We start from the raw sequence: 18,507 nt of genomic DNA, 5'->3' as shown, positions 1-18,507 counted from the left end.
CACATCCACGCATGTCACCTTTCAAATCATATATAATATTATATACGTGTGAAAATTTGTTATACAAATATATACATGACGCGTAAATATATATGCATAATTCGTAATGTAGTCACAACTCAATGCGCTCGTCCTATATACGATTTGTTTCTATATATACACATTTCTTGCCTCTGTACTAAAAACAAACCATTATCGATAAGATATTTTAAAAAATCAGGATATATATATGTGCATGCGCATGTTAATAAACTTTGACCTTTGTCTGGAATTTTTATTTCCGAATTCATTGTCTTAGAAACGTTTATATCTTTGCAATTCAATGAAGGATACGTCATAGTCAAAGATAAGTGTGCGTTGCATTTCATATTCTGGTTTTCGCATTTAATTTGGTTATTAATACGGCCAAAGATAGCCTCTAGGCATCTGAGAGAGGTCATTTATCTTCGTTGCTCGCTATTTCAAGACACTATTTCGACGGCGGAGTTAAGATGATGGAAAGTTTTGAACCAAAGGCCATTAAAAAGTTAGCGAATCTTGATAGGAAATGTTTACGTCCATAGACAAACGAATAAAGTAGTAAATGTATTCCACTGCTTTTCCTTCTGTTATGAATATTACTCGCAACTGATTTTTTTTTCTAAGATAAATTCGAGAAGAGACAGTTGCTACATTAGTTTCTAACTTTCAGCATTAAAATTGATTTATTTCAACAACTATTCTTCTCAACTATAAGAAAATAACTATAAAGTTATTTTCTTAAGCTATTGTTGAAATGTTCACTATTTCTTACAAATCGTAAAATACATGACTATGTATATTCATGCTTTTTCATGCGAAAGTATAAATAAACGGCATCTCGGTGACTTTATACCTTTTCTCCAGTTGAAAAATTTCCAGTGCAAAAGAAAAATGAAAAAAGAGAGAGGATTGACGATAGTTTTGGGAGGATATCGCGCACGGTCGAGTTTCCTTGCTTATTTTCTCGGGGCAAATTCAACGGCGCGCGGACGACGTCAGAGATACGCGACAGGCGGTTGTACGCAAAGCAACGCATATCCGCTTTTCCGCACCGCCGATTTATTTGCGGCTCAACGGCAAAGCCACTTCGATCCATCCGACGGTAAAGACCTTGCTCGACCGTCCTCGTATTTGTAGACGTCTCCACGTCGTCTGTACTCCATGGACCTCCGTATTCCCGTGCGACAACGCGTTACACAGCTGAGAGCGGGTGAATACGGGAAATTCATATTTGCATGTACGTGCCACTGTGAGAAAGGCAAGATGCTTGGAACTTATATATACAGTTAGGATGTATTTTCGCACAACCCTCCCCCCTCCCTCCACCCCCCCCCCGCCGAATCTTGAATATACTTCTTGAAAGTTTACGTAAGTAATTGCACACTGCGCAAGGAAAGTTGAGAGGATAAACCATTTATGAGACGTTTTACGTGAATTATTTCTCAAAATACTATCAAACCAACCAAAATTCAACATCAAATATTAATTCGATTATAATCCAAATTTATCACTATATACCACTATATTTGCACTTTATAATAATCCTACTCTGCAATTTTTAATGATTGTAAATATTTTTTCCGTAAATAGTCGATCGATTATTAAACTATCGATTTGAGAGAATAGTTCTAAAAAACAAAAACACGCGAAATATAGATTAATTCACGAAATATGTTTTATTATTCCTTGTGAGTGCACTTGCTACGTACTCATAAATGTCGATAACATAGTGAGTGTGTAATAAAGAGAATAAAGTATTACCTATGTAGCATCATGGGAACTTGCACCTAATGCTTGAAAATAAATGCAGATTGACTAATACCATACAATGAAAGATGGAGATAGATGTTTCATTATTACCTGGAATTATACTGGAACACATTTTCCTACGGCAAGACAATGGTGTGATACAAAAACGCAACATTCCGGAGAGGGTTTTGATGCAACTATATGCATAAGCGATTAAATTACAAATATTGCATAATCATTTTTCATTAGAGGCATTCACATGAAAGGAAATTAATCGTCGCTGCAACGTACGAGGGAAATTTCAATTGTAAATCGAATACGTAATAGGTAATACCTAAAACATTATACGTAACGGAATCGCGTAGTGTCGTAAAAGTTAAAAATATGAAAAAGCAATCTAGTGAAACTGGGTGATCTCACGGTGCAAGTCAATTTAAAAAAAAAAAACGTTTTCTTTCAAAAGTGCTTCAATGGAATAGGTATTCTTGTATATTCGCTTTGAACTTTTACATTTGGATTCTAGCATGTTTGGAGACTCCAAACAATTCGACCTAACTCGAGTAGCTCTATAGAATATTCAATGGCTACGAAATGTCTTCAAGCAACGTACAATCAATACGTTTCAAGAAATTTCAATTTATAGCAATTTTTATTAAAACATTTTGTTGGTGAATACGACGAATGGATTATAATTCTCAATTGTTCATAAAGCTTAAAAGCCTTAAAAGCTTTAACTCGTAAACGCTATATTAATAGAAACAATTTCAAAAAGATATTACTATCATCAAAGGCAAAAATATAGTATAAAACATTTTTGTACCGCACGATTATATTAATTTATCGATATATTAATTTACATATTTTACGCGCAGTGAACGAAACAATAGTGCGTATTTTCAATTCGCTCTCGTACAATGTATATCTGCAGTGACCAAATTAATACAATTGTGTCGATTGTGTGGGCATTGTTGTTCCCTAGAAACTATCACAGCATATTGATATTTTACAATTGTTGTTAGCCAATGGTGTATTTATTTTAATCGCGCTTATCCTAGAATTAAATTGCTTTTATTTTTTAGATGTTTCCGAGCCAGTTATTTTAACTATAAATTAAATTATGTCAGGAGAGCGCATTTAGGAGTAGGCAGAATAGAATATTTGCTGATGAAGGTAAATTTGGCAATATGTATTTTTTAAAATCTTTTTCATTAATTCTGTTTTTAAAATACTTAATCATACTGTGTAAATAATTTAATTTCTTCCAAGAGTGGCGTTATAAAAGGGAATATAAGGATAAATAAATTGAGAAAGACGAGAGGGAGGAAAATTCTTGTATGCGTGTAAGCGGCAGCATTGCAAACCCGTCCTTGTCCAAGAGAAAAAAAATTGTATGTAATTTTGCCTTGCGGTGTACATCAAAATAAATGAGATTTTTCTCGCATGTCATAACTCGCGTCCGATGAATTACATTTGTAAAACCCGTTTGTCACACAAACTTTTCTTTTGCTTCTATTTCACAAATAAATAATAATATAAGTTAAATTAAACTCTGCGACAAAAATTAATTTTATGTCAATTAGTTAAATTTTAAAATAAATACAAAATAATGTGTGTAGAAAAAAATCAAGAAAAAAAATCCAAAAAATAGGTTACATGTGTGATATAATGATGATTTATCATGAAAATACATAAATTTTGTCACTAAATTAAAATTAATTTTTCTTTAATAAAATATGAAAATATTAATAATATCATATATATATATGGTAATCTTAAAATCACGACTGTTGTAAATTAATTGAAAATGCACGACTGTTTGTAAATTAATTTTTTATAAATAGTATTATTCACAAATTAAATACTATTGTGTAATTACTTCATATAAAAATCTAAGACATAAGAAACTTTCAAAAAATTGTTTAAAAAATTGCTAAGATTTATAAGAAATTATTTGTTGATGTTTTGCAGAAAAATAGACACTAATGATTCATATTATACAATTTAGCCCAAGCATTACTGAGATTACATCTTAAATTAATTAAAGTCTTGAGAGAAACAAGAAGAATGTAACAATTATACAAAAATAGATAAGAATTCATTCAATGCATTAGATAATGATTGATTTCCTTTAACTACGAATTTTTTAACTAATTTTTCGGAAAAAAGAAACTTGAATAAAGTTCTATTATATTTTTATCTTTAATATTATTTTATCTCAAGATATTAAACGATATAAAAACGATAAATCTTGTTCTATTAATAAAATTTATTCAAGACAAACAATATATTAAAAAGCATAAATTCCAATGTGCAAGTAATTTTTTAAAGCTACAATAAAATATACAGAAAGGTGAGTTGTGAATTAATAATAATTATTCATTCTAAAAGAGATTGGTGTGGATTTATTAACTGCGCCATGTGGTATCTATATAATTCTCACCGTGTTGGTGTTAATATTTATATACATCAACATGATAAATTTAAAATTGATGTTAAATTCACATCTTGTTGATATTAATATTAACACAAACACAGTGAAAATGATATAGACCGCACGGTGTGTGTTAAATTCATATTGATATCTTTTAGAATGTGGTAATCATGTCAATGAAAAAAATATCAAAATGATCGATAGCTCTTGCGTGCGAGACAATACCTATATTTATGTCGTGTGTGAAGAAAAGATGTGCGCTTATATAAGTTATAAAGTTTTTACGAGTATCGTAAGTTGGAAAATATTTCAAAGGTCCATGTACCTCACTTTTCATCGCTTGACTTCCTTTTTCTCCGGTTATGACTGATTACCCCTCCTCCCCTTCCCCTTGAACGTTAGTTAGACAGAAAATTCAAAGATTCGCTCGATTCACGATCCTTTTCGATTAAGTAAAGTAATCGAATCCGTGATTCCATTAATTTCATTGGAAATTAAAATCGTACCAACGATAACTGATATTTACCTCAATCCTAGCGCTTCCATTTCTGGAATTAAAAGAACGCCCGTATCGCCTGTCGATCGTAAACAGGTCGCAATGAATTACGTACAACAGAATTGTGATGAACCAACTACTTATGCAATTTTAGAGATAAATGTAAGAAACGTTTTATGTAATGAAACTTTACATTGCCTTAAAGGCAGTCTTTGCTCTAAGAAAAGATCACTTGGATGTATCGCCCTCAGGTGCAATCATAATCTCTCATATATCCTTTACCTATCAGAGTTTCTTGTAGACTGATATCTTGATATAAAGTAAAGTACCTACATTACATATTAATAGATTCATTAATAAGATTTTAGATTCATTGCAAATTCTAAGATTTCGTGAGTAATGAAAGAAATTTCTCACCGTAAGACTCGATCGAGCCTGTATAAATTCTGGAATGCCAGTTAAGTAAGTTTTAAAAAGTGAAAAAATCTTTGCTTTCGTTCATCTGATACAAGCCGATCACAGTGAAGGGTGCTCGCTAAATAAGAGGTTTTGCAATGCTTATTTTCAATATCTTTTCTCTATCTGCTCTCGCCTTTCACAAAACAATAAAAGCTCTATGGCCGGCGTTCTTTCGCAGGGATGGGTTTTTCATTTAGTTGAGTTTCGAAGGAAGAAAGGGATCTCATTTCAGAGTACGAGCTCTTTACGCCTTTGGCTTTTCCGGCCTCGTAGCCGTAAGGTATCTGGCCGTGGATATGCATAATGCGCAAAAAATTTCCCGAGAACTCTCCACTCGCACATCGGCAAACGCATAAGTAATTATGCCTCAATTAGGATTATCTCTTGAACTCGGTATCATATATTTTGAAATAAACATGTTTATGTGATTCACGATAACTATATTTTAATTTTTTAAAGTCAAAGAAATAATAATAACAATTAACAATAAGTAGTTAAGCAATAATGACAATTAATTTTTTATTACGATTTACACCTATTTATCATTATTGATCCTCTATTATTGATCATATCTATATTTCACATGTACATTACGACTATCAAAATATGTATAAAAAAATGTATTATATTCTACTTAAAAAATAAAAGTAAATCTGATATAAACGTATTACTTCTTCAAAAATATAAATTATTGTAGTTTGTTTTATTAAATAGAATAAGCTTTGATTTATGTGAAATCGATTGTTCCAATACGGTTCCAATACGCAAAATTGAATACCTACATACACTAACTTTAATATTAATTTATCTAGGTACAAACAGAGTAATTATCAATACATCACATTAAAAACGGATCATTCTAATAGCTATTCTCCAAATAACGATTATTTATGCCATTTCGTATGTTAATTTGAAAAATGCTGTTTCGTAATATCCTAGGTATCATGACAGTAAGTAAACATATTAAACATATACTCAGCTCTGTTCGCTCAATTACTATCATTCTTATTAGCTGATTAAACGCAACATGTTTAATCTGTTGCTTGCTCCATATGCGATTGATTATACGATATTCGATGCGTGCTTAGAACATATATACTGAAAGCGCCATAGCTGATTGGCATTGTCCCCAACATATATCTGTTGTCTGTTTGTTTTACTACAATGCGCATGCGTCGATTATAGTCTAAGTATTTGATTATAGCCTATAATTCTGATGCATTGAAATTAATATTGTAAAGGTATACAAAATTAGCCAAACGCGATTCTCACGCAAAGACAGATTTCACACCGATAAAAATGGATAGATGTTGAAGACGCTGTGTTATTCAGAACGACTATGGTACTTCTAGCAAATGTATATGTTCTAAGGGTGCGTGCAGCTCTCGCGACGCTTTACTTGTACTTATCTAAACCCCGCAGGAATTTATAAATTCATGAGGGAGAACGCGAACCGACCACAAAGGGCGATTTCGAATCTGTTTAAGCGTGCATTCGTAAGCTCTATTATTCTCGCGATAATTTAAGACAAGTCTGATATATACGTAAGCGAGTTTATGCAATGCCATTGTCTCGGAGTTGCCGTTATTTATGGGAAGATTTCACCTTCCAAAAACGGAAGATGCGCAACGCGATGAGCCACGATGCGAATAACAATCGCGCGTTCCTTGTGAGGAGCGGTAATTAAGGATTAGCAAGGTGATTAGTGAACGCTTGGTATTTAAATCTCGTTGCTGCGATCTGCGAGGCGCCGTTGCACTCGCACACGTTGAGGCCAAACACCTGATTATACATGGCCAACGCTGAAACTTTGAGGAACAGACGTTCCAATTACTGGCTCTAATTACGCAACGTTCCTCTAATACGTCGACCAAGTTCAAAACTGTGCGGTGATTAGTGATAAAGAGTCGCGCGTCTCTGCGAGTGAAAAACTTTCGCTTTGCTGAGACGAAGATATTATTCTATCAGAGCAAATGGGAATGCGCTTAATGACGCCTATTATAATACGATAATTAAAAGCGACCGCACGCGAGGAAGAACGACACAGAAGATTACTCTCGTTTATGTTCTAACCGTTATGTTCGATGTCAAGGAAGTTGTCCAGATACTTTTATTAGAATATATATAATTATTTTAATAGTCATATGATTATTCTAATAGCCACATTTCCACTTTTTCTTTCCCTTTCCGCCACCTAATTTCTCAATTAATTACTTTTCTGATTAATTATCGTTTAATTACTTTATTAGCACAATGACCACCCGTGAATCGAGGCATAAATAATTAATTAGACTGGGATATATCGCGAAAAACAATTAATTAATGACCAAACTTTCGCGTTAGTCCGTTGTTGCGAGTCCACGGCACGCTCGTTGGACGCTGATCTCACAAACTCGTCACACCCCGTGCGAAATATATATAATAATCTCCTCGGGTTAGATTTTTCTTCATTTAAGCCGAAACAATGACGGACTATGCAGATTTTTCGCAACGTTACTGATAAGAGCCAGGAATTTACAGCAGCGTTGTAACACACGTTGGTAAGCACTTCTGTGTAATGCTTTTCGGTCATAGAGCTGATATTCCTCTGTATCATGTTTAATACTTTATACCGCTAAACGCCTACAGCACGTATTCTGCATGCATACTAATTAAGATATAACGGACCACCCAGTAAATCGCGGACTACACTATATTCTCGAGCAAAATAGTTTCCTTGAACTATATTATTAAATTACTCGTTAGCGCTACAGAGATATTCATCTTTAGGGCCAATTCTTCTCCAATTAAGAAAAAATTCTATATCGACCTTTAGCGAAAACTTTATTATAATTAACTTGTTTAAAGAGTAACGCTCTTCCGAACCTTCGATGAATAATGCATGACAGCAGGGCACATAAAGTGTATTGAAATGGTAATAAGTTCCAAACTTGATCTAAGCAAGTGCGCAATAGATGTTTAAAAGTTGACGGCCGTGATGTTATTTTTTGCAATCTCTCCAACGTTTTTTGGCAAAATGCCTCTTGTATTCCGTATAGCCAATAGTGTTCCGTATAGCTAACAACATTGACGATGGCGTTGCCAAGATTATATGAAAAGTTTAAACTTTTGTTCATTTAAGTTATTAAAGTAAGTAAAATAAGCATCTTGCAAACTTGCTTCTTTTGATAGGCAAAAAAAAGGAATAGGCAGCCCTTCGTTGAACGAAAAAATTTGATCTCGTATTTATGAATGTGTGTATATGTGTGTATGAATATTGTTAATAAACACAGTTAATTTAATAAAAAAATATTTTTAACTATTACTATCTTATTTAATCCGAAAGATAAAATGCAATTTTTCTATTGTAGATATCTAAATATATATAGTTCTTTGTAATATCTCTTAATAATAAATCGAATCTAGTAAATAATTAAATGTGAATATGTTTCTTTTTTATTCAAAGAACAATGTAATAAACTTCTTCCAAAAAAATTTTATTCTACAAAACAAATTTTAATGACAAATTATAATATTATCCTTCGCGTTAAACAAAAATTGTAAATCAAGAGGATTAAATTCTATTCATGTTTAAATACAATAATAATTTCCTAATTAATAAAAAAAAGTAATATCAAAATATAATGAGATTTTTCTCACATATGACTAAATTTGTAAGAGAAGTAACCTTTCAATGACAGATTCATTGATTAATGTGTACTTTTTCATTAATAAATATAGAGAAGCATCAGTAAAACTTCCAAATTTTATAGAACCAATGAACCGAAACCACTTAATTAATTTTCCGCGAATAAAATTTTACAAGTATAAATAGCTGATGAAAATCATGCTCTTATTTAAATCAAATTTTGTTGAAAAATATTTAATGTAAAACTAAGTATTTAATGTAAAAAAAATATTTAATGTTCAAAATCAATACAATCGATACAAATTCATAAAAGTATTTGTTGATAAAATCTATTCTGTTTAAGCGTTGACTATATATCATATACGTATATATATATATATATATATATATATATATATATGTATGTATATAATACATATCCAACAATAATCAAATACAATTGTTACATAATATATGTATATGTATCTGTAAAATGTATGTACATTTATTTTATATAACAATTACATCTATGTTTGCCGAGTATATATTCAAAACATGTATTTTATATCCTTTCATAAAATTTATAAAGTTTTTATAAAACTCATCAAGTTAAAATTCAAATAAGAAAAAAATCAAATTTATATATTTTAATATATTTTATTAATGTAATAAAAAATGCAATTATTGGAATAATTTATAGTAATTTAGCCATTCAATTTTTAATATTGAAATTGTGCGATCGATAATAACCTATTTCCTGTTTTTTAGATGTTCGTGGACTAAGCAATGTGTCGATCGACATTCCATTAGCAGTGGCAGCTGGTACTACAGTCAACATGTCCTGCAAATACGATCTACAATCGGATACTCTTTACACTGTCAAATGGTACAAGCAGGGCGCGGAATTTTTTCGATATGTCCCTAAGGAAATGCCACCGATTGGAGTGTTTGGGGAACTTGGAGCAAGAGTCGTGGTATGTAATACATTAAGATGAAACGTTATAATCTTGAAAAATAGATCTGGACAGATAGCTCTGGACGTGCAATTTTCTAATGTACTGTTTTATTATAAGAATAAAAACTTGTCAAAAATAGACAAGTTTATATTTAATCGATAATATGCCGACCAACATAGATTTCAAAAATTTTTTAAATTTCTAATTGTGTTAAAAAGTTTCTATTATAGTATTAAATTATTATGGTATTATATATTTACATTATATATTTACACTAATAATTATATAACTATATAAAGTACGTTTGAAATTTCTATATATATGTAGAATCAATTCTATTTATTCCAATTTATGACACCATAAAATTAAAAAATGCAGGATATTGTCATTTGTATCTCTAATTGGAATTGTTAGAACTATGCGCGTATACAGCATGCAATCTGGCTTACGTTCTGTGCATGTTATGACATGAATGCTATTTCATTCCACTGATATTGACTGCGAGGGGATTGTCGCTTTACCATAAAGCATACCGAAATAACATTTTTAAGTTAGAAATATGACAATAATAGAATAATATTATCGTAAACATTACGTAAATTATATCTCTTGTAATAAAAAGTACCTGTAATATTAGAACATAAAATTTAAAGACATAAATTTTTTGATCAATTGAAAATTGATTTTTTTTTTAGAATAAAAGTATAAAAATACGCATATCTTTTTTTTTGTTTTACATGATAAACGAGCAAAAATGTATAACCTATAAGATTTTACGTGCAATCGAATATTTCACTCCTTGAGCTCTTTTATAGTTCCATATTTATTAAAAGTTGTGTCCTACTTTTTGAACTAAATTTTATATGGATCCACATTTGACGAAGAAATATCAAAATTGGAATAAAAAATGAAAATGAAAAAATCGATTTAAATATCTTTAACTTTAAACTTTTATTAAAATTGTAAGAATTTTTTAATGTATATTTCTAATTGTATATATTTCTAATATGTTTTTTAAAATACATTTTACTTCTCATTTTTATTACTTACAATTAGATGCACTTTAATTATTCTTTTCTAAATTAAACGAAATAAAAAAATACTTATGGAAACCTTATATATTTTTTCAATCATTTATGACATAATACAAAAAAAGATATCCATATCTTTATATTTTTATTCTGAAAAAAAATCGATTCTCGAATGATAAAAAAAATTTACGTCTTTAAATTTTGTAATCCAATATCACGGATGCTTTTCATATACAATAAACATAGTTTACGTAATATTTACAATATTATTCAATTATCATCACGTTTCTAACTTAAAAATGTTATTTCGGCATGCTTTATGGTAAAACGACAATCCCCTCGCAGTCAATATCGGTGGAATGAAATAGCATTCACGTCATAACATGCGCAAAACGCAAGGCAGATTGCGTGCTGTGTATGCAAACGAATATTTGCAGCGCATATCTGGCATGCATGAAGAAGAAATAGCTCTTGCATGGCAAAACTTAAAGATTTGCAAAAATATATAAACCCGTTAATTAAAGTGAACGCCATATAATCATCAAAATTCTACTTCTTGTTATATGTTTTTTATTTGATTGCATAAACGTGTTCTGTACAGAATAAAATATAAATATTACATCTAATTTTTGTCTAGTAAAACATTATCAACTCATAACTAACTTTTTTAATAAAAATTATATTATTTATGCAAGCTCTTTCAGAATATCTGATATCTCTTTTATGTAATAAAATAAGCATAAATAATTTCTTTCTAGTAAGATATTGGCGAACGGCGGTACCATTCGTTTTCCTATAACATGCTTTAATGTTTCGTCATTCAATATTTGAAATCCGTTAGTACGACGATTTATTCTAGAAGAAAAACGTACAGCGACCACATACCTTTCCTATCACGACACGCAAATGTAAAATACATTTACTTTCTGTAGATGTTACGATCAAATATACTTCCGAAACTCACATTTTATGTTCTGAAAACTGTATTTTGAACCGTAAAAACATTCATATGTAATATTTTGCAACGTACATTCTATTGTAGAGATTTGACAAAATAAACAAAAAGGATGTAATATATGAGAGGATTGCATCAAAGAAGTATGTTGTGTACAATTAAAAGTTAAATTATCACATGCTCGAAATACAATCCGAATGAGATCATTATCCATTCGGCGATAGGAATTATAACAGTCATCTGCTTTTAACGCTTAATAAATACGCAATAGAGTACGTATATACCACACGAAATACGTACGACCGTTAAGCTGCTAATGAAGAGACACTACGGCATAAACATATAATAGAACCACAGGTGATATCTATTTAACGGATAACATCGTACATTACGAGGTAAAGAATTTTCATCTACGATAGCGTCTTCAATCTGCAACTTTATCATGACTATCGTGGTCTGCCGTTACATACTTAAGATTCCTTTCTTTATCTAGTCGTTCTAATCGAGCTGTTCAAATCTTTCGCGTTATTAAACGTTATTCGTTTTTCTACTTGATGAGAAGTCAGAATTATTATGTACAACCGAGAACAATAATTCACATTTTGCCTAGCAGACATAAAACGTCAATCAACCATTATCATCGCATGCAGAGCGTGACAATATCAATACACGGATGCATGTAAAAGTAAAACCAACATGATAAATCAAACATGAATTTCAATATCATTTTTAAAACAGCTCGATTACGTGCTCTGACTTTTTTCTGTCTTTATCTTATTAATGTAATTGTAAAAGATATTATTTTCCGCTAACCCATCGTCGTTTGCTACAAAGTTTGGTAATCTACTTTTCATTGCCGCACGTTTGTATAAAAAAAAGAACCTACGTGTGGTCATTCTTTGTCATTTTAAATGGAATCCAATAGTTTCTTTCTTTTTCAATGAGAATCTTGCGTGAATTCACTATTGAAATTTGTCCCTAATGAGATCCTTTAGCGAAAGAAATTCTTTTTTTTTTACGTTTTCATACTTGTTAATAGGATGTTTCAAAGACAACTTTTTGAATTTATCACGACAGGGAGAGAGAAGGCAGCGTGTATGCGCGCGGTCGATTACGTGCCATCGCATCGACAGAAAAAGAAATGAGAACAGAAGAGTACAATCCAAGCTATGCGATATTTCGAACTACGCACGTATACGTGTGTACGTGTCGTGAGAGAAGAAAGAATAGTCGCTGCAAAATCAACGTTTTCGGAGCGAGTTAAAAAAGTTGTTAAAAGCTTTATCCAAGCTGAACTAAAGCACAGCTAACAGCTTTATTCAATCCGAATTAAAGCACAAGTTAAGCATTTACTCAGTCTCTCAAAGTATTTCCGTTTTAAATTGTGTAATACTTTTTTCTGTGTTTCAAATGTTCTAACAAAATATTGGACAGAAATGAAAACGCAGTGTTCTCATTTATTTTTCAAGTTATATAAACATGAATATTGAAGTTTTATCATAAAATATCTTTTTAATTAATTCGATTATATTTCGATGAAAGAAATATGTTCTTAAAATAAACTATGCAATTAAATGACGTGATTGATAATTTTTAACGCGGTATTTATGAAGACGAAATTTTAATTAATCGGAAAAACCTTGAGATATGTTATTGATTATTATGTACATCTCAACGCGGAAAGATAACAAGAAGAAATGAAACATTCGATCTATTACGTGATAATCGAGTTATGTGAGACGTATGGAAAGAACGAGATTTTGCTGAGGTATCTAAAAATTTAACTAGATTAACTAGATTAAAATTTAACTAGATACAGATCTGAAAATAATTTTGTTGAACCATCAAAATAATTTTGAAAGAATCTCGAGCATGACGAGCAACGCTACAAAAAATTTTGACATTCTATAACAATCCGTATTTGGACATCCTGTAATTATTTTCATGGTCCAATAAAATTATTTTCAGATCAATCTAGCTAAATTTTTTAGATATTTTAACAAAATCAGTCACTCCGTGCGCGCACAATTGTATTGAATAAAAGTAACCGTTGGAAAATCAATGTTTTGAGGGCCGAATTGAAATAGAGAATGAAAGAATAGCTAAATCCTTTATGCAGCCACACGATTTCCACGCGAAGCAAGTTCGACCAACGGGTTGCTCTTGTACACGCAATGGTTTTCCAATTAGATTTTACCGGCGCAAAATACGGACGGTGTACACCCCAGCCAATAAATCGTGACACACTCCTAGCAGGGAAGAGAAATAGAGAGCGAGAATTGCCGCTACGACCGCGGATGCAATGAGGTTGCCGAAGCGACGATAGTGCAATATATGTGTAGAGGTAGGCACAGAGAATATCAGCCGTTACCGCTCCGTATTTCGCGAATGGATAACAATATTAATATTGCCAAGCGAGTTCGATGAATTTATGCGTGAACATGTTACGCCGGGCATTGTTGAATCGTTATATTATGTAGCCCAGGCATGTAGAGTAAAACGATATATACCGCTGTTGTTGCCTTTACATGCATGAGCGTGCCAGTTGATCTCCGATCCGGATACGCGGAGCTGCTATTCTAATTTTCGAGATAAACGCGATGGATGCATAAAGATCCATTATTTCATTAGGTGATAACCATTACGTATCCCCGAGCGATCCCCGAACAAATATAATGGACAAAACATTTATTTAAATAATAACTCTTTCTAATGGGGATAAAAAATTAATAGAATAGAGGCAATCTATACTAAATAAACCGACCAAAGAATGTATCGTTCACAATTGCTATGGTAAATTAAATAACAAACTCTTGAAAAAATCTTATCTATGTAGAACAAACCGTTTTATCATGAATAATTACTTAATTTTCTATAATTAAATAATTTTGTACTTAAGTTGTCTTGCCTTTTATTTTTGCATAGGTTTTACAATTTTTAATCTTATAAAATCTAAATATAATACTAAGCCTTTTTTAAATAAATTTTGTCGGGTAATTGTTGAATTGAATGCAATTATTTATTTCCTTTTATTTAAGTTTGAATAAAAATATCTATTTATAATAATCGTTATTAATAAAGACGACTCGCTTTTATTTTTAATAATCGCAATGTTGTATTGTAGAGTTTTTCGTGAATATTGAAATATATGTATGATACTATAATGTATTTAATAATAATGTGTTTCCAAAATATTAATTAGAATCAAAGATATCGAAAGCACAGTTTTTAAATCATAAATGATATTGGTCATAGAAATACAATTTAACACTCACCGGTGCGATGCGCAGCAGCGGAATTATGATACTACGTCGACCTATAAAATACAAATGCAAAATTCTAATTACAACAGCGTCCAAAATATTTCACAAATTAATTACAGCGCGCGCGGAATTTTTCACTCATCCCTTTCAAGCACACACAAATTTAACAAAATAATTATATAACTTACAAAAAGAAATTTCTATAAAATTTCATAGACGAAAGATTTTTTCTCTCATTATTTGTTAAATAATACGAACCCAAAGAGAAGAAGAAAGTTAAAGTAATGTTAATTTGATGTCATATTGACTGAATTTATATCAAATTTTTATCGTGATTCGATAAACGGCATTATTTTGACTTTCTTATTCTCTTTAGGAATAAATGAATAGATTAATTTCGTGATTTTATATGTAAATTAAGCCTATCCAATTTGAACTCCGGAGCTAAAAAAAATGCATTTGAATGCATTTTTACACTTATCAAGTATATATCAAGTATATATAGTCTTACTTTATAGTTCTTGAAATATTATTCACATTGAATTTTTTGCGTCGATGGCTTTGCGTTTTGATTCCGGAACTCAAATTGAACAGATCTAAAATAAATGATAGATTTCTCACCTCATGGTTGTTCCGCTGTCGCCCGATGCCTCCTGCCAGGCCTCCTCCTCCTCTCAGACTTCCTCGTCGCACTCACTCACTCACGAAAAAGGTTAAATTAGAAAAACTACGATCGCGACGATACGTACTTTATACGGCACTCCCGACGCAACGTACGTCGTTATACATCACGGAAGAATAACACATGCGAGAAAAAAGAATCGCGCGAAGCGAAAGTGAAACGAAAGTACGAACGGCACTTGAATCTCGAACATTCCACGCGTCGAAGCACGAACGGTCAAATTTCAAACAGGGAAACAGGACAAGACAAACGAAGGACGCGCGACTAACTTCACGCGTCACCCCACCGTGGCGATGTTCACCATATGTCGCTCCTACTCGCACCTTTGATACTCTCGGCGTTTCCAATGATAAATATATGATACGCGCAATAAATACACGTTCACGATTTTGCGTTACAATAAAAGCGAATCGAGACACGGTCTAAAATCGAAGATGAAAACGTTCGCGGGATACAACATTCGGCAGAATACGTTCACTTTGGCGTCGATTTATCGCGCAATATTTTTCGATCGGATATATTATCTTGCGAAACACGACATTTCAACGAATCGCCGACGAGTAGTACAAACTATAATTCCGAATTCGTCGGCGATTCGTTGAAATGTCGTGTTTCAATTTAATAATTAAAACAAATTAATTGAAGTATTAAACTTTTACCGGGATTCAGAATAATTTTGAATAAATTTTATGCTGGTAATGAATTTACAGATTTGTGGATATACAAACTTATAGAATGTATAGGTACTTAAAACAAGTAATTATTACTTGCGTATATACAGTATGCATTTTTCTGTGTGTATACTAATTAAATCTACGACTAATTGACTGCGGCTCGATTCGTAGCCAATCCACCCTGTGGCGTTCCATAAATGATCGAAAAAAATGTTCAAACGATAAGTGACTTCGCATCGATACTGCGCAGTGCAAATTAACGGCTAATTAAGACGTAATTGAATATCCGAAAACGTAACGATCAAATTTCAGCGTTGCTACATAACCTCGAGCGTATAATTCCCACGAAATATACATGCTATTAGTACACGTTGATTGCAACTTTCTTTTTCACCTCTGCCGCTCGATAGTTCACGTATCACGCCACGCGTTTCGAAATACAAAGAGCCAATTTACATTTAACTCGCGACTCAAAGCGACACATATTCTAACTTCCTATATTGTTAGAAAATCAACGTTGCTTATGAATGTCGCAATGAAGCAACAATTTCTCTTCTCCATCACATCGAATTTTAATAAAACGGGTAAAACCACGCGAAATACCTTTCTCGATTGGCGGCCGTCGTCTCGATATTCTTATGTTGCTAATCGCGGAGTTAAGTAGGGACTGACATGTAGATAATGGCTTTCCTTATTTTCTTAATCTTTTCGCGACTAATTGTAAGGATTATACGATGGCGTGCGGAACGTCTCGCTGAGCTGCCTGCCGGTTCGAGCCTCGACGCAGGAATGCGAGCGAGGGGACCGTTGCGTTGCGTTTCGCAAACAGTTGAACGCGACGGAGGGGTCGCAGGGCGCACCGCAAAAACAAACATCAAGGCCACACGCTCCAACCGATTTGTTGTCGTTTTAAAATATTCAACGTACATTATAAAATTGTGAAGTAATTTTGCTACAATTGTCTCTATCTTTTCTAAATAATTTTGATGGATAAACGTACGATGCATCGTGTCGCATTTCGCGCTTGATAAAAGAAGATTGTGCTAATGTCGCGATGTGCAGTATATATTATCGATTAAGTTATTTAACGTAATTACTTTGTCTCTTTTTAAATAAAAATTTATACGTTTTTTATTAATTCAATTTAAAAGTAGAATTTTGCTGTTTATTCTAAGAAAGAATTATGGTTTTTAGACACAAAAATATTAAGCATCTGTATTTTTTTCTGAAATTTTTATAAAATTCTGTATTATTTTCTATTATTACCGACATTATACATACATTTACAAATAATTTTCAAAGCAATAATTCGTAGTAGATAAATAGTAGCTATAAATTTTTAAACTGTAATGTTAAATAATAACTACATATGAATCTGTAATCGTGAATATTAATTGTATGGTTTTATAATTATCAGTTGATCGCGTTTAATTTAAGAAACGATAACGAGATTGTAGGATCAGAGCTTTCACGCATTAATACTGTTTCACTCGCACGTCTTTACTCGAATGATCGCTCGGAGTCCTTGTAAGTTACGCAGAAAATGACGCACAAAATGACGTGCGAGCGCGGCATGGTGGGGCGTGCTATACGTTGCCAGTAATACGATTCAAAGGGCAAATGATTATTTTTTTGTTATTTGTAAGACGAATATAGACTTCTCTCTTATATCCGTGAATCGTATTATCACAAATGGGTATCAAAATTTTGATACAGTGTGTTCAAATCGAACGAAATAGCGAGCCTGCTATTTCGAGCAGTTGAATGTGATTGAATTTACAAGTAATTATTAAGTGATATTTTTGCCTGATATTTTTACCAAGGCTGTACATCAAAATATCAGTTTTCTGACTTTGGCATTTAAGAAAAGCGTTGTCAATTATAACATTGATATCTACTGATCCTCTCTTTTCAGCTGGTAAAAAGTAATCCAGGAGTAATAATTGTCAATTGACTTAATTTTCTTTATATAAATGATTATTTTTACATCCCAATTGGAATCACTATTATTAATAACATATTGTATATTATTAAATTACTTTCTGATTTATTATTTGAGAACATTATGAATGTATGGATTTAATTATAATTTTCTGAAAAAAAGTAATTATAAATTAAACAAATATTAAAAGAAATGAATACGTTAAATAACTTATTATGGTAATATTTCTAAAAAATAAAGA

The 18,507-nt window shown here is 31.8% G+C and overlaps 1 protein-coding gene across 1 annotated transcript in view; it reads left to right on the top strand.

Moving 5' to 3' along the window:
* Window positions 1-18,507, top strand: part of LOC105151903 (platelet endothelial cell adhesion molecule) — a 58,874-nt gene that overhangs the window by 30,884 nt on the left and 9,483 nt on the right. The window contains exon 2 of the mRNA XM_011065881.2: window positions 9,532-9,737. Coding sequence (XP_011064183.1) covers window positions 9,532-9,737 — 206 coding nt within the window. The remainder of the gene's footprint in view (window positions 1-9,531; window positions 9,738-18,507) is intronic.

Source organism: Acromyrmex echinatior, chromosome 10 (genome assembly GCF_024713525.1).
Source record: "Acromyrmex echinatior isolate Ae372 chromosome 10, ASM2471352v2, whole genome shotgun sequence".
Classification (NCBI taxonomy): Eukaryota; Metazoa; Arthropoda; class Insecta; order Hymenoptera; family Formicidae; genus Acromyrmex; species Acromyrmex echinatior.
The sequence above is the reverse complement of the archived record's forward strand: the minus strand, read 5'-3'. Positions and strand labels throughout refer to the sequence as shown.